General features: G+C 36.2%; 1 protein-coding gene across 1 annotated transcript in view; it reads right to left on the bottom strand.

Moving 5' to 3' along the window:
- The window catches only part of LOC137241234 (bilin-binding protein-like), a 31,936-nt gene extending 19,028 nt beyond the window's left edge, over window positions 1-12,908 (bottom strand). Inside the window, exon 1 of the mRNA XM_067768603.1 lies at window positions 12,819-12,908. Coding sequence (XP_067624704.1) covers window positions 12,819-12,841 — 23 coding nt within the window. The 5' untranslated portion in view covers window positions 12,842-12,908. The remainder of the gene's footprint in view (window positions 1-12,818) is intronic.
- Between the last annotated feature and the right edge of the window lie 13,583 nt (window positions 12,909-26,491).

Here is a 26,491-nt window from a genome sequence, read left to right as displayed (position 1 = left end):
GATGCACCCGTGGAATACACGGAAAGAGTGAAGATTCAGAGCTTTATAAATGGCATACGGGACGTCGAAACGAAGCGAGCCACATACGCGAACCCAAAGCAAACATTTGCTGAAACGGTATCACATGCATTGACCCAGGAAACTGCCTCCCTATTAAGTAAACCAGCATATAAGGCTCATCGTGTAGAAGTAGAAAGGTCAGAATGGGTAGACACAATTTTGGAAGCACTGAAGGGATCACAACAGAAAAATGCCGGAGTTATTAAATGTTTCAAGTGCGGCAACCCAGGTCATATTGCACGACATTGCAGCACCGGTCCCAATAGCCCCAACAATGTGGGTGGCCGTAAACGCAGAGTTGAAGGAGATGAGCAAATCTCCAAGTCCACACAATCGTTAAACTAAAGCGAGTCAGCCGCAAGGGGCGACAGCTGGCTCCCTCAATTGAATGCCCCATAATCTCTATCTCACAAATTGGAAGAAGGTCAAACAATCTTACTGTCGGAGGACATGTGGATGGAAAGGAACGTTTACTGACTGTAGATACGAGTGCATCTCATTCCATCATTCGAGCGAATTTAGTCAACAAGAAGATAACACCATTGCATGGAGCAAGATTGCGTACAGCCACTGGAGAAGACAGCACGGTTCTAGGAGAAGTATCATGTGAAGTCGCAATTGGGAACGTCACGGTAGTACACAGTTTTATAGTGGCAGAGATTGTTGATGAAATCATAATTGGAGTGGACTTCTTAATCGACCAGGGCATCAAGATCGACATGCAAAGCAAGACGATGCGATATAAGAACATGGATGTACCACTTAATTTCGGCTACGAGAGATGCTACAGCAGTAAACGAGTGCTGGTGGAAGAGAGTCAGCGAATACCACCAAAATCCGAAGCAGTCATCTGGGCAAAGGTTGATGGAGGTTGTGGGACAAACAAATTGTGGGTTGTCGAAGCAGCAAACAAATCAGCACTGAACATACTTGTAGGAAAAACCCTGGCTATGACAAAACAAGATGGACGTGTTCCGGTAAGAGTACTCAATGAGTTCAATTCACCACTCAAACTGACTAAAGGAGCTATTTTGGGAAAATGCCAAGAGGCTGAAGTAGTTATTAACTGTGAACAGCTCCAGGAACACGTTTCAGCTAGTAATACTAATCTTTCAAATGACATCACGGCATGGACGCAGGGGCTAGAGGAAGCATATCAGAGTAAGGCAAAACAACTGCTCCTAAAGTACGCGAACATATTTGACCAGGATGGTTCTAAACCAGGCCGCACCAACGTTGTGAAATATCAAATTGACACTGGAGATGGGAGGCCGATCCGTCAAGCTCCACGTAGTGTTCCACTGGCGAAGCGGCAAGTTGTGAGTCAAATTATACAAGAAATGAGCGACAGCGGCGTCATCGAACCATCAGCTAGTCCCTGGAGCTCACCGGTAGTACTTGTAAAGAAGAAGGATGGAAAAATGAGGTTTTGCGTGGACTACCGGAAGTTGAATGACGTTACGAAAAAGGATAGCTACCCATTGCCAAGAATTGACGACACTCTGGACTCGCTCTCTGGTACGAAATGGTTTTCCACGCTGGACTTGAAAAGCGGCTACTGGCAAGTGGAGGTAAAGGAGGAAGACAAAGAGAAAACAGCCTTCAGCGTCGGATATGGTCTTTGGCAATTTACAGTAATGCCCTTTGGACTATGTAATGCACCAGCTACTTTCGAGAGACTCATGGATCAGGTATTGAAAGGACTACATTGGAAAACATGCTTGGTGTACCTGGACGACATCATCGTATTGGGCAAGAATTTCGATGAACATCTTAAGAACTTGGAGGAAGTTTTCCAAAGAATAGCTGGCGCTGGTCTGAAGTTAAGTCCCAAAAAGTGTGCGCTGTTTAAAAAGGAAGTAAATTATTTGGGTCACAAGGTAACGACAGAGGGCATCTGCACTGCGAACGAAAAGATAGAGGCTGTAAAGGATTGGCCAAGACCACAGAACCTACATGAATTAAGAAGTTTCCTTGGGCTGTGCACATATTACCGCCGATTTGTACAACATTTTTCCAGCGTAGCCCATAGCCTCCATGAGCTTACAAGAAAAAATAAAGCTTTTGAATGGAAGAAGGAGCAAGAAGTGGCTTTCCAAACATTGAAGGAGCGTTTGTGCACTGCCCCAATGTTAGCATATCCGATTCCAGGAGCAACATTTATTCTAGATACAGATGCGAGTGGATATGCTATAGGAGGCGTTTTATCACAACTGGTCGATGGACAGGAGAAGGTAGTTGCATGTTACAGCCGTTCGATTGGAAAACTAGAGAGGAACTACTGCGTTACGCGGAGAGAGCTGTTGGCATTGGTAGAGTGCGTTAAACATTTTCACAAATACCTCTACGGCCAGCGATTCCGTGTCAGGACAGATCACGCAGCTTTAAAATGGCTACTGCAGTTCCGTAATCCGGAAGGACAATTGGCACGGTGGATCGAGCGACTACAAAGCTATGACTTTTCCATTGAGCATCGAAAAGGTAGTACCCATGGAAATGCCGATGCAATGTCACGAAGACCATGTAGTTTGGAATGCAAGCACTGTTCAAAAGCCGAAACTAAAGAAGACATTATAGATGTCCGGCTAATGACTATAACATGTACAGATGAATGGGACAAGGAACAGCTAAGAAAGTGCCAGCTAGAAGATGCAGATCTGTCACGTGTTATGCAAGGGCTCGAACGAAATGAAAGACCAAACAGAGAAGAGATGTCAGCAGAAAGTCCCATTGCGAAGTCATATTGGGCACAGTGGAACAGTTTAGAATTGATATCCGGTTGCCTTCATCGAGTATGGGAGAGTGAGGATGGTAAATACAAGAATAAACTGATAGTTGTTCCCAGAAAGAGGATTCCTGATGTGCTCAGCGAGCTGCATAATGGTCCAAGCGGAGGTCATCTTGGAATCACGAAGACGCTCGAGAAGATTAAACAGAGATTCTATTGGGTTGGTTGCCGTCAGTCAGTCACTGAGTGGATTGCGAACTGCGAGGTTTGCAGCAGAGCGAAAGGGCCCAGAACACGAAGTCATGGCCAGATGAAGCAATATAACTCAGGTGCGCCATTTGAAAGGATCGCTATGGATGTCGCCGGTCCATTTCCTACTAGCAACGGCGGAAACAAATATGTACTGGTAGTTATGGATTATTTCAGCAAATGGCCAGAGGTATACCCAATCCCAAATCAAGAAGCGGAAACGGTAGCAGAAGTGTTTATAAACAATTGGGTTGCAAGGTATGGTGTACCAATGGAGTTACATTCTGACCAAGGCAGGAATTTCGAATCAGCTGTGTTCCAGGAAATGTGTAAGTCATTGGGCATTCGAAAAACACGGACAACTGCATTGCATCCTCAATCCGATGGTATGGTAGAACGATTCAATAGAACATTGGAGGAGCACTTAAGGAAAGTAGTGGACAAGTACCATAAAGAATGGGATACCCGCATACCATTATTCTTGATGGCTTACCGATCAGCAGTGCATGAGACAACGGGCCAAACCCCTGCAAAAGTAATTTTTGGCAATGACCTTAGACTGCCAGCTGATTTGAAGTTTGGGATAGATGCCAATTCGGAGAGAAATGTCAGGAAATCCACTAGTGATTTGGAAGAAGAGCTAAGAGAAATACATGATCTGATAAGGCAACGAACAAAGATTATGAGCGACAAGATGAAAGCCAGATATGATAAAGCAATTAATTCAGAAGGTTTTCAGGAAGGAGATTTGGTGCTGTTATACAACCCACAACGTAAAAAAGGTTTGTTCCCGAAATTGCAGTGTAATTGGGAAAGCCCATACAAAGTTGTAAAACGGATCAACGATGTAGTGTACCGCATACAGACCATCGGTAAACCACGAACCAAAATGAAGGTGGTCCATTTGGAAAGGCTAGCAACGTTTAGATCGAGAGATTTGTCTGATCGGGACGATCAGACTTAGGTGGAGGGCAGTGTCACGGATATTAGCATAACTAAATTATCCCATTACTAAGGCGATGCTAAGGCCATGCCAAGCAGTATTTACGTTAATAATTAAATCAAGTATACACATATACAAGGCAGCCCAGAGAGATGTCACACACAAATGCATTTACTTATATGCCTATGTGCGCGCGAGAGACTGTAAATTACAAACATTCACATCAATAATTCAATCTTTATGTATCTACATAAACGAATAAATAATTGCGTCTACACATATGTACGTATACGAGCAGCGGAGCGGCAATGCACAAACACATGCATATATCTTATCTGAGTTGTCACAAGAGAGAGCAATAATTTGTGCACGTAGTTGTGGCTGGCGATTTTGTAGCCGAAACAACTAGTAAGTTCTGGAAATCGAAGAGCCTAGAAGTATGCAGCGTAAACTATTAAATCGGGGCAAGCGAGTAATAAGTAATTCAGTTTGATTTGAGTTGTCAAGCAGTTGCGATTAAGACGATATCTAGCGAGCAATAGCAGTATTATTTTGAATAGTAGAGTTTCATTGAGCTATCAATCAGTGTGGTTATTAAGCAAGCTATTCGTTGCACAGTTTGAGTGTATTGTGAAGTACTTTAATAAAGGCCATTTTGCATTATTACAAATTGGAGTTATTTATTCAACAGTTTAGTGATTCGAACTTAGCAGAGGATTGCAAATAAGAGGATTTGCAGCAAATTCGTTACAATATTTTATTACATTTTTCGTTCTCGGTTCCTTCACCAGGTATTTCGTATACTATATTAGCCGTGTTTTTTAACACGCGTATATCCGTTTACGCTTAAACTTTATATTAACTGCTAAGAGACAAACTATAAATACACCTCTGAAATTGCTGCGCATAAATTTTGTCCTTCTAAATTTCAATACGCATTATACTCAGATGTAACTGAAATATGTGTCTTTGTTTCACCCTCTACACTAATTCTATGTATTCTATGTGTGTCCACAATTCATCGCAACTGATTCAGCTATATGTTATACCCTATGGCCATCAGAGCGTTGCGTCTCCGCTTTTCGGTACACCCTGTTGCTGTAGCTAGTTGTTTAACCACAGCCGCTAGATGGGTCTCCTAAGCATTTTCTAAGCGAAGATAGGCATTTTTTTACACGCGCAAACGAAGCGTATACGCGCGTGTTAAAAAACACGGCTATTGTTGTGTTGTGAAAGGAGGAAAGAAAGGGCTTTTTGACAAGGAAAGGCGGGAAAAAGGGAGATACACTAGTAAAGCTATGAAAACAGTTTACTACGCATTATTTCACTCAAAATTGCTACATGGAATCACCTGTTGGGGAGGCGCCAGCTTGAACAAAATTCAACCCTTATAACATTGCAAAAGTTTGTAATACGGAAAATATGCAAGGTGACCCGAATGCAATCCTTAAGGGAGCTTTTTAGAAGGTTACTCATTCTTCCAGTGAGAGACCTATATTATTTTAAAGTTTTAAAAGTTTTTTTCCTTAGATGTGGTTATCTGGAAAGCATGGCATCTGAAGTATATAATATGAGGAGAAACACAAACAACACCGTCGCTGTGCCTTCTTGGAGAACCACACACTCTAACAAATTTTATACAATAGTGTCTCGTAAACTATTCAATGCACTACCAGCAGAAGTTCGGGCCTTAAGAAATCTTCGCCCGTTTTTAAAATATGTGAAATCCTTCCTTCTAAGCAGGTCGTATCTCGAAATAGAAGTTTTGCTTCGGACAGATAATTAAAAATTTGATTTCTTAAGAGTTGTAATTTAATTAATTTCTTCTGTTTATTTTTGAATACTATTCACTTTTACTCAACCCACCTTATGTACACAATTTTGTTATGAATTTACAAGTTTTGTTATTTTGTTATCTTTATAACCTCATGTAAAAATTTACCATTAATTTAACAGTCCACCCCACTGTATTATTAACAAAAATAGGATTGGCATTTGACACTATGTTTTGCATAACATATAAAATGCCCTAACTTTTCTTATATTAATACTTTGCCTTATTGTAATTATATTTAAAATTTGTGTAGATATAAGCAAAATGAATAATAAACTACTACTACTACTACCACTACATACATTTATATATGTAAGTTTTTTACTAAACAATCTGTTTGCTTAATTCTAACCGAAATTTCTTTTAATAGCTCTCATTTATGTACATTGTTGTTGTGATAAAATTACTTGGTTGTGACAAAAGTTACTAAATAAATTCAGCTTCGCTCCTGAAGAAGCTATGATGCTTAGCGAAACGTTGAGCCGAAATAGTGGAGTTTAATTTAACTAAGCAAATAATGGTAAAGATGCCTATTTATACTGACGTAAAACACATAATTCACCAGCTATCTTTTAACTTTTTTATTTCATTTTATTTTGTGTCTTTCCTTTTATTTCATTTTTTTTCTGTATTTTACTAAATTATCTTTTGTTAATTTTTTTTAGATTTTATATTATCTAAGTTTGTTTTATTAAATAAAATTTTATTTCAATTACTATTTTTATTTTAATTTTATATTATTACATTTTATTTTGTTTTATTTCATTTTATTATATTTTCTATTATTTTATTGTTTTTATTCCACATTTTTTTTATTAATTTTTAACTTACTTAAATTAATTTCTTTATTTATTTTATTTAATTATTTTAATTTTTTAATTTTATTTTATCTTACTTAGTTTATGCTATTTTTTTATATATATTAGCCTCTGTTTTAAATTATTTTTATTTATTTTATTTTCCTATTTTGTTTCGGCGCTTGTCTTGAACTTTGCGTCAGTCTTCGATAAACTTCTAACAAAAATTAAGGAATGGTCGAGTTTTCTGAATAAGCACCCAATGTAATGGCGGACGCCGTGGTGTGATGGTAACGTTCTAATCTACCACATCGAAGATCCTGTGGTTAAGGACAATAAAATGCAGCTTCAAAATCTTTAAAAATGTGATTGCTCTAGAAACAATCGGGGCAAACCCTTTGCATTAATTTGGTATTTCTGCCATGAAAAGCTTCTGAGCGAAAATTCATCTCCTTGCAAATACCTTTCGAAGTCAGCATAAGGCATGTAGGGACGGGCCGCCAGATTGTATCACAAATTTTAAAAGTAGCACGACGCGAACATGAAGTAGAGCTCGGCCTAAATATTCTCGGTGTTATGTCGCGTAACCACAAATACATAAAAGCATGTTGATTTACATATATAATCCCTAAACTATTTCTAAAAGTAGTAAATCTGTTTTGCGAATTTCGGTAAAGTATTAACTTGTTTGAATGTTTGTCTGGTAATATTGAAGTTTGTTTATTTAATAAACAAAAATTGCTTAACATATTTGGATAACACACTATCTTTGTATTATTTTTCTTGTCAACAGATATGGGATGCGTTTGAAGCGAGCCATTTATTCGAGCATTTCATGGAAAATCGTTAATTTTTGCCGATTTTAGAACTGGTCTCATTATCAATTTTAAATGTCTAAATACTTTTAATATAACAAATCCCAACGTCCCAAAGGAAGAAAAAATTAAAATTAATATAACTAAAGAAAAAAGTTATTTTGAAAAACAAAAAACCAAGTAAGGAAGGCTAAGTTCGGGTGTAACCGAACATTACATACTCAGCTGAGAGCTATGAAGACAAAATAAGGGGTCGAAAAATGAACCTAGGGTAACCCTGGAATGTGTTTGTATGACATGTGTATCAAATGGAAGGTATTAACGAGTATTTTAAGAGGGAGTGGGCCATAGTTCTATAGATGGACGCCATTTAGCGATATCGCCATAACGGTGGACCAGGGCTGACTCTAAAATTTGTTTGTACGATATGGGAATCAAATGAAAGGTGTTAATGAGTATTTTAAAGGGGAGTGGGCCTTAGTTTTATAGGTGGACGCCTTTTGAAGATATCGCCATAAAGGTGGACCAGGGATGACTCTAGAATGCGTTTGTACAATACGAAAATCGAATGAAAAGTGTTAATGAGTATTTTAAAAGGGAGTGGGCCTTAGTTCTATGGGTGGACGCCTTTTCGAGATATCGCCATAAAGGTGGACCAGGGGTGGCTCTAGAATTTGTTTGTATGATATGGGTATCAAATGAAAAGTGTTAATGAGTATTTTAAAAGGGAGTTGGCCTTAGTTCTATAGGTGGACGCCTTTTCGTGATAGGGAGTGGGTCTTTGTTCAATGGGTGGACGCCTTCTCGAGATATCGCCATAAAGGTGGACCAGGGGTGACTCTAGAATTTGTTTGTATGATATGGGTATCAAATGAAAAGTGTTAATGAGTATTTTAAAAGGGAGTTGGCCTTAGTTCTATAGGTGGACGCCTTTTCGTGATATTGCCATAAAGGTGGACCAGGGTTGACTCTAGAATGCTTTTGTACAATACGGGGTATCAAATGAAAGGTGTTAATGAGTATTTTAAAAGGGAGTGGGTCTTAGTTCAATGGGTGGACGCCTTTTCGAGATATAGCCATAAAGGTGGACCAGGGGTGACTCTAGAATTTGTTTGTATGATATGGGTATCAAATGAAAAGTGTTAATGAGTATTTTAAAAGGGAGTTGGCCTTAGTTCTATAGGTGGACGCCTTTTCGTGATATTGCCATAAAGGTGGACCAGGGTTGACTCTAGAATGCTTTTGTACAATACGGGGTATCAAGCGAAAGGAGTTAATAAGTATTTTAAAAGGGAATGTGCCTTAATTCTATGGGTGGACGCCTTTTCGGGACATCACCATAAACGTGGACCAGGGGTGACTCTAGAATGCGTTTGTACAATATGGGTATCAAATGAAAGGTGTTAATGAGTATTTTAAAAGGGCGTGGGCCTTAGTTCTGTAGGTGGACGCCTTTTCGTGATATTGCCATAAAGGTGGACCAGGGGTGACTCTAGAATGCGTTTGTACAAAATGGATATCGAATGAAAAGTTTTAATGAGTATTTTAAAAGGGAGTGGGCCTTAGTTCTATAGGTGGACGCCTTTTCGAGATATCGCCATAAAGGTGGACCAGGGGTGACTCTAGAATTTTTTTATACTATATGGGTTTCAAATGAAAGGTGTTAATGAGTATTTTAAAAAGGAGTGGGCCTTAGTTCTATAAGTGGACGCCTTTTCGAGATATCGCCATAAACCTGGACCAGGGGTAACTCTAGAATGCGTTTGTACAATATGGGTATCAAATGAAAGGTGTTGATCAGTATTTTAAAACGGAGTGGGCCTTAGTTCTATGGGTGGACGCCTTTTCGGGATATCGCCATAAACGTGGACCAGGGGTGACTCTAGAATACGTTTGTACAATATGGGTATCAAATGAAAGGTGTTGATGAGTATTTTAAAACGGAGTGGGCCTTAGTTCTATGGGTGGACGCCTTTTCGTGATATTTCCATAAAGGTGGACCAGGGGTGACTCTAGAATTTGTTTGTACAAAAAGGATATCGAATGAAAAGTGTTAATGAGTATTTTAAAAGGGAGTGGGCTTTAGTTCTATGGGTGGACACCTTTTCGGGATATCGCCATAAACGTGGACCAGGGGTGACTCTAGAATACGTTTGTACAATATGGGTATCAAATGAAAGGTGTTGATGAGTATTTTAAAACGGAGTTGGCCTTAGTTCTATAGGTGGACGCCTTTTCGGAATATCGTTATAAAGGTGGACCAGGGTTGACTCTAGAATGCTTTTGTACAATACGGGGTATCAAGCGAAAGGAGTTAATAAGTATTTTAAAAGGGAATGTGCCTTAATTCTATGGGTGGACGCCTTTTCGGGACATCACCATAAACGTGGACCAGGGGTGACTCTAGAATGCGTTTGTACAATATGGGTATCAAATTAAAGGTATTAATGAGGGTTTTAAAAGGGAGTGGTGGTAGTTGTATATGTGAAGGCGTTTTCTAGATATCGACCAAAATGTGGACCAGGGTGAGCCAGAACATCATCTGTCGGGTACCGCTAATTTATTTATATATGTAATATCACGAACAGTTATCCTTGCAAGATTCCAAGGGCTTTTGATTTCGCCCTGCAAAACTTTTTCATTTTCTTGTACTTAATATGGCAAGTGTCACACTCATTTTACAAAGTTTTTTTCTAAAGTTATATTTTGCAACAATAGGCCAACCCAATTACCACGTTTCATCCCTTTTTTCGTATTTGGTATATTATTATGGAATTTTTTTCATTTTTAGTAATTTTAAAAATCGAAAAAGTGGGCGTGGTCATTAGTCGGATTTCGGCCATATTTTACACCAATATAAAGTGAGTTCAGATAAGTACGTGAACTGAGAGTAGTAAAGATATATCGATTTTTGCTCAAGTTATCGTGTTAACGGCCGAGCGGCAGGACAGACGGTCGACTGTGTATAAAAACTGGGCGTGGCTTCAACCGATTTCGCCCTTTTTCACAGAAAAGAGTTATCGTCCTAGAATCTAAGCCTCTACCAAATTTCACAAGTATTGGTAAATTTTTTTTCGACTTATGGCATTAAAAGTATCCTAGACAAATTAAATGAAAAAGGGCGGAGCCACGCCCATTTTGAAAATTTCTTTTATTTTTGTATTTTGTTGCACCATATCATTACTGGAGTTGAATGTCGACATAATTTACTTATATATTGTAAAGATATTAAATTTTTTGTTAAAATTTTACTTAAAATTTTTTTTTTTTAAATTGGGCGTGGTCCTTCTCCGATTTTGCTAATTTTTATTAAGCGTACATAAAGTAATAAGAGTAACGTTGCTGCCAAATTTCATCATGATATCTTCAACGACTGCCAAATTACAGCTTGCAAAACTTCTAAATTACCTTCTTTTAAAAGTGGGCGGTGCCACGCCCATTGTCCAAAATGTTACTAGTTTTCTATTCTTCGTCAAAAGTTCAACTCATCCACCAAGTTTCGTCGCTTTAGCTGTCTTTTGTAATGAATTATCGCACTTTTTCGGTTTTTCGAAATTTTCGATATCGAAAAAGTGGGCGTGGTTATAGTCCGATATCGTTCATTTTAAATAGCGATCTGAGATGAGTGCCCAGGAGCCTACATACCGAATTTCATCAAGATACCTCAAAATTTACTCAAGTATCGTGTTGACGGACGGACGGACGGACGGACATGGCTCAATCGAATTTTTTTTCGATACTGATGATTTTGATATATGGAAGTCTATATCTATCGCGATTCCTTTATACCTATACAACCAACCGTTATCTAATCAAAGTTAATATACTCTGTTAGCTCTGCTCAACTGAGTATAAAAAAGGTATAGAAACAGAAGGGAGAACTAAAATTTAAAAGTCAAACAATAAAATAGAATAAACACACTTAATTTTTGTTTGTTTGTTTGTTATTTTAATAAACCTTAATCCAAATAGTACAAGAGGTGAGTTTAGGATTTTTCAAATAGTAATGAAATTTGACCTGGAATTGATAAAAGTTTGCGTATTTTTTTACTAGAATGTTAAACATTTTTATTACAAATATTTCTCAAAAAATATTATTTAAAATAGAAAAAGTCTCAAAATTTACAGCTCTTTAGTAAAAAAGTATTCATGTCACCGAATACAAAATTTAGAAGAAAACGAATGAAAATTATAAATTTGGATGCTGTTCCAAACTGTTGTCACTTTTCGCGAAGAACTGTTCCCCCAAAGTGAAACGAAGTTAATATACGAAGAGAGACAGCATGTGGAAATTTCTATAGGAATAAAATTTACTAGATTGATAAGACGAAATGTGTCGAGAAAGATAGTATTTCTGTATCACAACAAATTCGATAAAATTTTTTGGATAGTTGAAATTGGCTAAGAAGATTCATAATGCGAGAAAATCTTACGGCAGAACTGGATAAAAACCTTTGAAGACATTTGAGAGGTAAAAGGGGGATACCCTCGCCTATGTCTTGCAGCAGCTGGGTTAACAGCAAGCGCTTCTAGGAAGTCAAATAATGAAAAATGGAAATGCATTTGTGTCGCATAAATAAAAGTACGAAAGTATGTCCCTGCGAATAAATAGATTAGAGACAAATTTTTGGTTTCGCTCAACTCTCAAATGTTTCCAAAAAATCTCTGTTTGGACCATTCACCGCAATAAAATATTAAAACACGGGAAAATTCTAAACGTTACAGTTGATGATAGCCTGAATATCTGCTTGAAGGAAAAATTTCTGGTAAAGTATTTATTGTTTGTTTATGAAATGAATATTTATATCGCCCTAGTAACTGCAAAACGTATTGGATTATTTACTTCTTAGTGTTAGGCGATAAAATTGTGTAATAATTGCTGGCAGGGGAACTTTGATATGTATTTCAACCGACGGCAGAAATAAACTACGGAATTTATAACGTGGCCGAATCGATCCTCTTGGTATTTTTAAATTTTGTTTGAGTGTGAACGCATTGAATGAAGCCAATAGCCTATCAGAAATCAGATTCATCGAGCTCAATAAGGTTATGTTAGGTTGAACTGGCTGGTCCGTGAGGACCTCACATAAACTATATGCGTCCATTGCGTTTAACGACCAAACTGAGAAATAATATTTAAAACCAGGACCTATCTTATAAAATTACACCGTCCTCTTGATAAAGCTTTCTAGGACCTATACCAATAGCTGTTTCACGATCTGATTTAAACACAGGAAAAATTCAAAAACAGGATGTATATATTTCTCAAAATTTAAACCAAAAGGACATATAGCAGTATGTCGTTTGCTTATATATCTAATTGATTATTAAAATATCTTTTAATTTACAACACTATTTTTTTCTGAATGGATAATATAATTTAGTTACTTACATAGCAAACTGATGTTTTAGCATTTTGTATAGTATTATCTTGTAAAGATCAGAACCAAATATATATCACTTACGTCTTCTACACTTAAACTGACAATGTGATATTAAAATGTTTCACACCTTTTATACTTGTACTCTATGCCGATTTTTTTTAGCGAAAATTCCACACAAACACAAAACAGATTATACCATTCCAAATAAAAAAACAAAAACGGTAAGTAGCCTAAGTTCGAGTAACATTGTATATACCCTACATAAAAAATCAGAGACACACAAAGCGACAGTTTCGCAATAGGTTTATGTCCGTCACTTTTTTCTAAGATAAATATACAAATTTCCATTTTCTACATACTCGCGTCTCTGTAATGTGCATTTCGTAACAGAGTGTAAAAAAATAAACTGTTTGGCAAATTTTCGTGTATTTACAAAGGATGTATTGTTTTCTGCTTATTGATTTAACCCTTGGTTGGTCACCCTGTGTTGGTGAAAACATAAATGTCAAATGGATCCATCTGCTAGGTAGCTATCCTGCACATATAATCTAGCTTAACTGGAGATAGTAAAACGGCCCTTAATTACTACCTCCGAAATGATGATAATCGGATGCATATCGGGACAGTGGGTAGCCACACTTGTATCAACAGCGCTGAAGTCTGAACAATATGGATTTAAATTAATTAATAAAAGTTTGCGACTATTTCAGAACCACCTAAGAATGAACCAAATAGAAACGCTTTAAAAAGGTCTAATTCAATCGCAGGTGGTTTGAAATTGTCGCAGCCTTTGATTAATTCATTTAAATATAGCTCGAACCTAAGCGCTTCAAATGTGAGTACTAAATGTCGCGCTTTTCATTCGATTTGTGGCCGTCCAGCACAGTTCGTTTTTTGTTCTGGGTATTAATTTTTGTTCTAAAACTTATTGGTTTTTATGATTCAATAACACACAATACTAGTTTGGTTTCCTTAAAGTGCTATGAAAAGGCAATTATAAGCTCAAAAAATAAATTATTTACCTTTAAGAGACACGTATTGTTTAATTTATCTCATTCGTACACTTTTTTGCGTATATTGAAAATGAGCCAAGCAAGCAGAACATAAAAAGTTTTAAAAGTGAAAAAATCAATTTTCATCTCTTTTATCTATAAATATAAGCAGACGTGGCAGACGTTGTTCTGCCCTAACTTTGATCTGTCTATATAAGTTTTAAGAAGTTTTTATCTCTTACTCTCCCATCCCCTTTTTCTTATCCTTTTATTCACTCCTCCTTCTGCCTTTCTCTTTCTATGCATCTCTTTCTCCCTCTCCGTCTTTTCCGATCTATCTTCATTTAACTCCATCTCTTTCTCAGTCACTCTTTTCTTTTTCTAGTTCTTATCCTTATCCATCCCTTATTCCCAGTCCCAGTCAAAGTCCACGTTGCAGTCCCAGCCCTTCCAGCCTAATCCAGGCAAAAGTATGCCTCAATGATGAACTATTAACCATTTATGCTGCGTGCTGTAGTGCCAAGAAGTATGACTGTGTGATTCGTAAATCAACACCCCTTCGTTCTGTTGAAGTAGGTGCAAGCTAACTAATAAAATGAAAAGGAAAATACGGATTTGGGCTATCCCATATTAATAGTGAATTTTTTTAAAATTAAGCCAACATGAAAGCAGTATCAAGTTTAAGTGAGTTCGCCTTTCCGCTATGCAACTGAATTTGGCAAACATTGTAACGCTTGATTATGTCAGCAAAAACGGTTTTTTATACTACGTCAAATGGTTTGCCGTCCATTTTGACTACAAAGTGACAACTAAGTTGACCAATAAATGAAAACTTTAATAACCCATTTACCATGAAAATTTCATTTGCTAACATGTTGGCATTTTATTTTCGTTTGCCGACTGGCGTCCCATCATCATAATGAAATTGGTTGTGAAATAAATGAACACAAAATTTTAGCGTGGATTTTGACCATGAACTTCTTTATCGACTTTGAGCTAGTACCCTGCAAAAAACGTTGGATCATGTGGTCCACTGGGGTACTTACCTTTATACTCCACTGTAATGCAGCAATGGACCAACTCATGTTTCTACACGAACATATTGTAATCCGATCATTGCGCGTTTTTAACGATTGTAATCACTACACGATGTTTATTGGATTGTGGGTACTCCAGGATTACTCTGATGTAAAGCTGAGCTGGAGTATATGGTTCAGTCCTAGGACATCGCAATGTTAATTGGACCATATTTTTTTTATGAATTGTGGTTAATTTTGGAGCACTCGCACTCATACATTCAAGCATGGAGTACTCGCTATTTTTGCAGGGGACGATGAATTCGTGGCGGTTTTCGAAATGGTACCACCGCAATATGCCAGTAAATGATTTGTTCTTTCTTTTCAGTTTCTCTTAGAAAAATATAATAATTGAATATTCAATTATTATAAGCCGGTGTTAAGCTCATGAATTCTTAATAATTTTTATTTGGTGAAAAATAATACTTTTCTTAATTTATTTACTTAATTAATTTCATAAATATATGCATAGGCACTATCGCAATGACAAGACGCAAATCCCATTTCTGGGCCTGCAAGATTGCGGCTAATACATACGAATGTACGTTGTCAGCGAATGTTCCATAAAAACAACGATAATGCAGTTTCTTATGGGTGCTATCTATTATTGAGTTATGTACAATCTAAAGAAAGCTGTGAAGGGATGGGAATTCCCGGAGCTCGATGCCTTAGTATCTAGGTCTTACATTTGTTTCGTTAATATACCTAATTCATTCGTACAGTAAAGGATTTAGTTATAAACATGAAAGGGATCGGTCGAAGGATACAAAAAAATAAAATAATGTTCCGAAACCTTTTCAACTTTAGTCACTGACTTTAATACTTTTTTTTTTGTTGTGGGTTCGTTGGGAAATATTTTGTTATTTTTAAGTTATTATTTTTCTAGTTTTTGCCATTTGTTTATACAAAGCAAACAAAACACATTAATTAAGCTTTCAATTATGAGGTTTTAAAATTGGGCACCTGTTTATTTGAACAAAAAAATGAAACTATTTTTAAGATATTTTTCACCTGTTCAAAAGTAAACAAAGAAGTATTTCTTGGAAAATAAATAATAAAGTGGCATTTAAACTGCAGAAATTCTCACCTATTCCCAACATCAAATACTTTGCAAATGACTAAATTAACTTTATAACAATCTATGATTGGTTTTCACTTGGTCGAATTTGATCACTAATTTGGTCAAATAAAAAAAAAAACGGCTTGTCATACAACGTCAAATGGTTTTGCCATCCGCTTTGACTACAAAGCTACAATTCAATTGGTCAATAAGTCGCCGTTTCCACACAAAATGTTTGGTTGCTGATTATGGCAACTTCTCTTTTGGAATTGCTTATTATATTTACACATAGCGACTCCTTTTAAGCAACAGTTTGACATTTCATTTCATTTCATTTCATTAAAAAAATTGTTTTATTTATTGAAGGATTGTGAATTATTGGAAATATGAATAAAAATTATAAAAATGTGTGTTTCAAATCAAAAAAAAAAAAAATCTTCAATAAAAACAGTTTAAACAAGTAAGGAAGTCTAAGTTCGGGTGAAAACGAACACTACATACCCAGCTGTACACTTGAAATGCTGTTGTTGTTTGTTTTATGTGCTTAATAGTGTTACAAGACTGCGCAATAATACATATACAAATGGTTCTACTCTGAACTAATTTTCGTTTAAAGGAAGCAAAAAGGATACAGAGGCTAACACCAATGAACTTGAGCGGGTAATAATGCAGTTTTCCTTCAGATAAGGGGATTTCCCTACTGTTTATTTTAAAATAAATATATAAGAGAACAATAAACATAAATATACAAGTGCCATTGTACTAAAAAGCGTTACTACAAAAAAAGGGCAGGGTTATTAACGAAAATTTCCAAAATTTATTAGAAATAGCTTATTACCTGCATCTACGCACTTTTACAAAATCTTTTATATAAAAGAATGCGACTTAACCGATTTAGTCCATTTTTACTGAAAATATTTACTGTGAAAAGTCATACATGTGCACCAAATTTTTCGCCGAGTTATGGCTCCAGAAACGTTGAGAAATGCATTGTAAGAAATGGGCAGTGCCACGCCCATTTTTAAAGATTTGAATTTTTTCCCATTTCTGGTTATAATGGCACAAAGTGCGATTGGTATAAAACTATTTTTCGCTAAGATTTAACTTATTATTTTTGCCTACGACCCTTTTTAAAGTCATTTATATAAAATTGGTCCTTAACCAATCTTATCCATTTTTACTAGACAATTGTTTTTGTTTTTATCGGCCTACAGATAAATGCTTCAAGGTTCGATTCGAGCTCAAGGCCAGAACAACATTTTTTTTTCTAATGATAATTATTGTTATTTTTGAATTTTTCTATAATTGAAAAATTGTATTTTGTTTTTGGAATAGTAAGTAGAAATTTTTTCAGACAACCTGCCGTAGCTACGCAGATAGATCCGTTTCGAAGGGTGCTAAGCCTTCATCACCAATACGCTTTAGGCACGCTGAGCTGAGCTCACAGAGTATATTAATTTTGTTCATATAACGGTACCCCGTAACGGCATAATCTAATCGAGATAGATATAGACTTCTATATATCAAATTGATCTGGGCGAAAAAAGAAATTCATTTAGCCATGTCCGTCCGTCCGTCTGTCCGTTAACACGATAACTTGAGTAAATTTTGAGGTATCTTAATGAAAATTGGTATGTAAGTTCCTGAGCACTCATTTCAGATCACTGTTTAAAATGAATGAAATCAGACTATAACCACGCCCACTTTTTCGATATCGAAAATTTCAAAAAAGTGCGATAATTCATTACCGAACAAGGATAAAGCGATGAAACTTGGTAGGTGGGTTGACCTTATGACACAGGATAGAGAATTAGTAATATTTTGGACAATGGGTGTGGCACCGCCCACTTTTAAAAGAAGTTAATTTGAAAGTTTTGAAAGCTATTAATTAAAACATTAAAAATTTGTGTTTCAAATCAAAAAAAAAAGTTCAATAAAAACAGTTTAACAAAAAAACAGAATTGGAGCCGTAACCTGGGTAGCGCAGGACACGAATGCAGAACGTGCTTAACTGCTTAACTGTTTCTTCCTGCAGCTCACATTTCCTACACCTTCTGTTACTACCAAGGCCTAAGAAATAGGTGTGTGACGCCAGAAGGCAGTGTCCAGTTAGAATGCCCATCATGAGCTTCAAGTCTTCTCTTTAGAGATATTAGACACTTTGTGAGTGTAATATCGTTGGCTTTGCATATGATGTTATAAATTTTGCAGCCGCACGCTTTTGTCTAGTTGCTTTTCCAGCTTGATGGATCATATACAGCACCTGTCCCCTTTTGATTTCTCGAAGGTTCAATAAAAAAATGATGATGCAGTTTCTTATGGGTACTATTTAAAGATCTATTCATGTATCTATTATTGAGTTATGTAACGTGTAAAGAAGTGGCGTAAAAATAGGGTGACAGGTCTGAAAAAATGCCATGGAACCCCGGGCCATGAGGCCTCGAACTCAAACATATTTTTTCAAATTGTACCTGAGTATTTTGTTTTATTTGAAAAGTATATTTTTATAAGTTCTGTTTAAGGAAAGTAAAAACCATAATACAATTTCAAGTTAATCGTTAAGCCCTTCAAACAAACTAAACAAAAATATGTTGATTAATTTTTAAAGATATACACTTTACACGTGAGAGAAATTATTGATAGTTGTGCAAATTTTTTTTGAAACATTTCAAAAATGTTATAATTTTTTTTAAGCATAGTATCAAAAGATGGAATATTTTATCAAGTTTTATATATAATAAAGAAAGTGAGTCCTCAAATTCAATAATACTAAATAAACTACTAGATGGGAAGAACGTTATGATGTCGTTCTTGTTTTAAAAGTCCGGTTTGTTGAAGTCCAAAAAGCACTAAGAAAACCATTCTGTTAAATTGCAAATCAAGTGAAAAAAATTAAGGTGTTTCATTTAAAAAGAAGATCGAAAACTAAAATTTGTTATATTATTGGTTTTCCATTTCAATATCCTACTTACTATCGACGCAGCCTCTAAAGCGCTTCAGTCTAAAGCCACGGATCTTTCAAATGCCTTAAAACGTTTGAAAATTTTTCGAGAAGAATTGGAAAGGTATCGACATGAATTTTAATGAATTGTAGCAGAAAAATGGTCCATCACCCTTTAATTTTCTAAAACTCGCCAGAGACTGGTACAACGCCATTTTTATGAGCTTTGCGAAGATGAGCAAATTGAACATAAATATTTTATCGATTATAATAATTATTGGACATTATTATAAACCAACTGAAATCGCGTTTCATTCCAAGGAACGAAATTGTTCCGAATTCCAGCAGCCTTCCACTGTTGATGAGTGCTTTAGTTCAGAGTAATATATTATCCAGAGACGGACTGGAACTGGGATTAGGACTAGGACTGGGACTGAGACTCGGAGTGCGACTGGGACTGGGACTGGAATAAAATACATACCACCCTCTGGGACAGGCAATAAAGGATGCAGAAGAATGAGAAGAAATTTAGAGAAGAGAAAAGAGAGAAGGAGATTGAGAAAGAGATAGAATGAGACGAAGATAGAGATAGATGAAGCGAAAAAGACGGAGGGAGGAGTGAATAAAAGGATTAGGAAAAAGTGAAGAGGGGGAGGACAGAGTTAGACGGAAAAAGCTTATTAAAATGTATGCAGATAGACCAAAATTAGGGCAGAACAATCGATTGTTCAGATAAGTAACTTTTCGTAATTTCTGCCCCATTTTAACAGCTAGAAACTTGAAATTTCACCAAATGCTTACGTAAATAGCATATATTGTTGTCTAAATAAATGATAGAGATTGGGTTTATATAATATATACTAGAGATATACGCCGCCGATTTTGGTCGTTTTTCGATCGCCGCTGGACTGTATGTTTTATTTATTCATGTTCATACATAAACATTTTGCGGGCGGCCAGAAAGATTTATATTTGTGTATGACATAGAACACTAGAATGCATATTGCAAGTTAAATGATTAATATTAGGGACAATTGTCCGCTATGATTTCTGAAATTCAAATTTTGTCTGCCTAGTTTTTGCCATTTGTTTATACAAAGCAAACAAAGCACATTAATTGAGGTTTCAATTATGAGGTTTAAAGATTAATCACCTATTTATTTGAACAAAAAAAAAAAAATGTTTTTAATATATTTTTCACCTGTTCAAAAATCAACAAAGGAGTATTTTTTTGGAAAATAAATTAAGTGACATTAAACCTTCAGAAGTTCTCACCTATTCCCAACATTAAATACTTTGCAAATGACTATATCAACGTTATAACAATCTATAGCTTGGTTTTCGCTTGGACAATTTTGGTCAAATCAATAAAAAACGGCTTGTCACACAACGTCAAAAGCGATAATTAAGTTCACTGCTGATTACCGGCAATTTGTCTTTGGATTTGCTTATCATATTTACACACGGCGACACTTTTTAAGCAACATGACATCTCACTTCATCTCATTCCAAAAAGTTGTTTTATTTATTGAAGATTAGAAAAATTGTTTTGAAATATTGGAAGTACCTATCAATTAAAACCAAGGCAAATTTAGTACCAGGTGTTGTTATCCCAACAGCTGATTGCTTCTTGATTATTTTCCATACAAATCTTGTACAACAATACCTGTGTTTTTTTACATCTATATACGTTAACGCTAAGCGTTAAACTTTAAATACACCTCTGAAATTTCTGCGCATAAAGTTAGTACTACTAAATTTCAATACGCATTATACTCAGATGTAACTGAAAGATGTGTCTATGTTTCACCCTCTACATTAATTCTATGTATCCTATGCGTGTCCACTATTCATCGCAACTGATCCAGCTATATGTTATACACAGATATACAACAGAGGGTTGTGTCTCCGCTTTTCGGTACACCCTGCGCTGCAGCTAGTTGTTTAACCACTGCCGCTAGATGGGTCTCCTAAGTATTATCTAAGCGAGGATAAGCGTTTCTTTTACGCGCAAACGAAACGTATACGCGTGTAAAAAAAAACACGCCCAATATGTCAGTTATGTATATATGAGCCGTGTTTTTTTTCACACGCGTATACGTTTACGTAGCGGCAGTGGTAAAATAACTACAGCTACAGCACAGGGTGTACCGAAAAGCGGAGACACAACCCTCTGATGGCTATAGGGTATAACATATAGCTGAATCGGATGCGATGGATTATGGACACACACCATTTTAAAAGATGATACAAAGAATTAGTGTAGAGGTGAAACATAGACACATATTTCAGTTACATCTGAGTATAATGCGTATTGAAATTTAGTAGTACTAACTTTATGCGCGGCCACCGTGGTGTGATGGTAGCGTGCTCCGCCTATCACACCGTATGCCCTGGGTTCAACTCCCGGGCAGAGCAACATCAAAATTTTAGAAATAAGATTTTTCAATTAGAAGAAAATTTTTCTAACCGGGGTCGCCCCTCGGCAGTGTTTGGCAAGCACTCCGGGTGTATTTCTGCCATGAAAAGCTGCCAGTGAAAACTCATCTGCTTTGCAGATGCCGTTCGGAGTCGGCATAAAACATGTAGGTCCCGTCCGGCCAATTTGTAGGGAAAATCAAGAGGAGCACGACGCAAATTGGAAGAGAAGCTCGGCCTTAGATCTCTTCGGAGGTTATCGCGCCTTACATTTTTTTTTTTTAACTTTATGCGCAGAAATTTCGGAGGTGTATTTAAAGTTTACCGCTTCGCAGTCCATGTAAAGTTTAGCGCAAACGTATATACCTAGGTGAAAAAAAAGCACAGCTAACAACAATGAAAACATGAAAATAAAATGTAAAATTACAAAGGTGGAAATTGTTTGGATAGAATTATTAACAATTATATATTTAAACATGTGTATCACCAGCTACATCAAGGCGTCAAAAGAATACGATTTTTTGTTGCAAATTGTATACATTGTGCAGCGTATCGTAAAAAAGTTAAATTAAATATATAAATAAGTATGGTACTTGATGTTTGTAGTACACTTGTCAAAAACAACTTGGATACGTATACATACGTTTGTTAGTACGTATGCATATACATTAGACTGGGTCGATTTATTAACGGATATCGATTTTTCGATAGGATTTGGGCTCAGGAAAAAAAGTTCCCAAAAAAATAATTTTCGAGCCTGCGAAAAAAAATGGCGAAAGGGTCAATTTCGCGACCAAAAACCACCAAATATATTTTTTTTTTTCAAAAAACTGTTACCGCCAACGTTTCGACTAGAGTTTAAAAAAAAAAAAAATAATTTTTTGGTTAAGAGGAGTGTTTTGGTCGAAAAATTTACCCTTTCGTCATTTTTTTCGCAGGCTCGAAAATAATTTTTTTGGGTATGCGTAGTGGAACTTTTATTCCTGAGCCCAAATCCTATCGAAAAATCGATGGCGCGATATCGGTTAACTTTCGTCCATACAAATAGACCCAGGTTAATATACATACATACATATATACAAAAAAGAGAAATAGTAAAAAAATGATTATATGCATAATAGGTATGCAGCGGAGATGTCAGCTGTATCTTCTTTTCTGTTGACAGTCCTGTTTCTCATTTCTGTTGTGAATCCTTTACTTCACTTTATCCCTCGTTTCTTTATCCAATATTTTCACATTGGACAGATCAGCTGAATTCCCGCTTTCGGTGTGTGCTGAGAGGGAGCTGTATTGTTTTCTATTTTGTTAATGTCCGACCCATGCTCTTTGAGCCGAACACCTAGTGTATGTTTTGTTGTACCTATATATATTTGGTTACATTAGCCGTGTTTTTTAACACGCGTATATCCGTTTAGGCTTAAACTTTATATGGACTGCTAAGCGACAAATTTTAAATACACCTATGAAATTGCTGCGCATATTTCAATATGCATTATACTCAAATGTAACTCATATACATATGTGTCTTTGTTTCACCCTCTACACTAATTCTATGTATTCTGTGTGTGTCCACAATTCATCGCAACTGATTCAGCTATATGTTATACCCTATGGCCATCAGAGCGTTGTGTCTCCGCTTTTCGGTACACCCTGTTGCTGTAGCTAGTTGTTTAACCACAGCCGCTAGATGGGTCTCCTAAGCATTATCTAAGCGAGGATAGGCGTTTTTTTTTCACGCGCAAACGAAACGTATACGCGTGTAAAAAAACACGGCTATTATTCTTTATCATTCCCTTTACATGCTATTTGGTAAACGATATTGTTTTGTTGTAAATGTGGGATAGGGCTTTTTGTTTTTGTGAACACGCTTTGTAGAGTGCGTTTCGATTTATAAGCCAAGCATGTGTTGTTGTTGTGTGTTATTTCAGAGCCGAAGGTTTCTTTTGGTTTCGGAAGGCCTGCCGATATCATACTTTTGATCATTTTTATTACAAACATATCAACAACACTAAACCAACAATGAAAAATTATTACGAACACATGAAATACAAATATGTAAAGAATACCTGCAAAACACTGAAACGTTATAGCAAACAAAAACCAAAAATTGACCAGGTTTACGAGACAACTTAAATTTTTGTTGGAATGCAAGAAGTATGGTCTAATCCCAACTCATCTAAAAAATGTCACCAAAAATATAGCGATCACTACAACTTCTCACAAGGTTAAACGGCAATTGGAGACCTCAAAACGTAATTTTCTTAACAAAATACTTAATATAGAGATTACACAAATGAACATCAACATCAAAGTAACTAGAAATAATACATACCACGCGTCACAGAGTTTAAAACGAGACATACGCGAAACAGAATTTCTGACGTTTACGGACAATCAACACTATCTATATCAGAGAGTCACTAAGGAAGTAGAAACTAAACATACTACAAAATTAAACATACCTAAGTTGTAAATTTGTTGCTGTTTTAGTTTATGTTTTAACAACGATTGGTTCGTAAATAAAACTGGCATAGTTTTTCTGTACGAGGTAAAATAGTTGCTTTCAATTGGAAGGAAGTTCGCGATACCAACAACAACAAAAAATCTCAAACCTACAACAATAATTGCGGAAATGGAGCAAATAATATAAAGTTTAGACGACGAAAAGAACAAAGACATAGCAAGAAACAAACTTAGTAATGTTATTTTACATTTAAAACGGGGAAGAAGGTTCAATACCACAGAAAGATTCATATTGGAAACTTTTAATAGAACAAAACAGTTCTTAAATATGCAAAAAAACATCATAGTCACTGACGGGGACAAGAGAAATAAAACAGTGGTACTGTACAAGGACGTATACTCAGGCAAGATGGACAGGATACTGGAAGATAAAAATACTTACAAAACACTAAGAAAGGACCCAACAAACGATCTCAAACGTAAAAACAACAAACTGGTCAATGCCTTATGCAAGAACATAGTAATTAACATAAGCGAAAAACAACGTCTATTGTGCTCAAACGTTTGAAATCGAATGGTAAGTCCGTCGAAATCAGTGGAATTCTGGGTATCAAAACGTCTTCTGCTTTGTACTTCCCTTTCAAAATTGGTGCTTCGATAACGTTACCCATTAGCTTCTTCACAGCGAGTCTGGTACCATTGCAAAGTCCTGGCACGTTAATGTTCCGCAGCATAATAATCGATGCTCCAATTTTTAATCGTAAATTATGAGGTGGTAGGCCTGGCAAATTGGGTGAGTTTAAGAATTCAGTTGGATAATTTACGACACCATCTTGATCAGTAATATTATCCATTGACTTATATTCAACTTTGCCACCAGATAGTTGATCCAGAATAGCTGCATTTATACCACTGACGTCTTTATTTTTGCTAGCTAAAATTGCTCTTTCGCTGAGCCAATCATAGTTTTTGTAATGTTGAACAATGTTTGGAAATACACTGTGTATCAATGCCTCTTTATTTAGACTGTGCAAAAGTGCAGAAATTGTTAAGCAATGTAATCATTCCTGTTGGATCGAACGACATTTGGCTATTTCCGATTTTCAGTAATTGCTGTGAAAATTCAGCTGCTGACTTATCGTTTTGTAGTTGAACACGTACGTTTGTAGTAAGTGTAAGCGTGTTTACATGTCTCCATAAATACGATGATTTTAAACATGTATTGATTTCATCTGCAGCAGTGGGTTTTGGGATCACAGGTAATGTTTGTCTGAAATCTCCAGCCAATAAAATCATTTCACCTCAAAAGACTGTTTGGCTTCCTTGTAGATCTTTCAAAGTTATATCAAGTGCTTCCAATGATTTCTTGTGTGCCATAGTACATTCGTCCCATACGATGAGCTTACATACTTTAAGAACTTTTCAATTACAGATGATTTCGAATTATTACATGTTAGTGTTTCATTTACCTGCATTTTCAAAGGCAACTTCAATGCAGAATGTGCTGTGCGACCGCCTTCCAGTAATGTAGCCGCAGTTCCGGAAGAAGCGAGTGCCAATGCAACGTTATTATCTGATCGAATTGTTGCTAAAATCAATGAAATCAAAAAGGTCTTGCTTGTTCCCCCAGAAGCATCCAATGAAAACAATCTACCAGTTCCATGGCTAACATTATTCATGATTGCATCATAGACATGTTGGTCATTCAATTTCGTTAAATTTGATGGTACAAATGTGTTTAGTTCATTACAATCATAATGGTATTCACGCTCCAGTTCTCGATTGAACATATCATGCATTGGACGATTTGCTGCTGGCATGTCCAATTGTACTAACGATTTGCTTGACATCGACAAACAAATGTCGTCAAGCCTTATCAATATTTCATTGTAAATTTCCAATGTGAATTCCAACTCATAATTTGCAGTATTTCGACGCATTTGGTTTAAAATATCATCTACCATATAATCTTTGAAATTATTCCATAATTCCATTGGATTAGATGGGGGGGGAGCACATTGCAATTATTATCGAAAATAATGTTCGTATTTGATGTGGACTGGTTATTACAGCTGAAACGGCAATGCTTATCATCCTCCAACAAGTTTAATTGTTGACATGCTTCGCGATATGTAGCGCACAATTCACCATTAATTTTTCTTAAAACTTGAAATGATGTTGGGCCACGAACATTAATTAACAACAATCGCAAGTAAAAACACTCAGCATTATTTGGATGAACTGCATAAATGCGTCCTTATGCATCTGTTGAGAACACATTAGGACGACCTTGAACTGGTTTTCCTTGTCTTCGCCTTCGTTTTCCTGGATTTATCCCATGTGAAATATTGTGGCACTTCTGCATATAGCAATGTTCTTGCAAAATCGTCCGATTGACATAAATGAAAAAAGGCAGTCAAAGTTGTAGACGGTGCGCTTGTTGCTCTAAGCGCTGCATTTTCACGAGTAAAATAACGCGTTGGCTATTTTCAAGGTGAACCGCTAAATGAACGACTGTTGGATGTCTTTCGTGTATTGGGAATTAAAAAATTCGCCATATCGCTTCGTTACAGCTTCTATAACGTTTCATTTGATATTTTTAATCTCGTCATTGTCATTTTGGACTGCACCGAATACAGCCATATCGCTTCTTTTATTTACATATTTGCAAATGTATTTAATTGATTTAACGGAACTACAGTATTCCACGTTAAAATGCGCTTTGAATGTT

The sequence above is a fragment of the Eurosta solidaginis genome, chromosome 2 (assembly GCF_040869045.1).
Source record: "Eurosta solidaginis isolate ZX-2024a chromosome 2, ASM4086904v1, whole genome shotgun sequence".
Lineage (NCBI taxonomy): Eukaryota > Metazoa > Arthropoda > Insecta > Diptera > Tephritidae > Eurosta > Eurosta solidaginis.
Note: the sequence above shows the minus strand (reverse complement) of the source record. Positions and strands in the feature narration are given on the sequence as shown.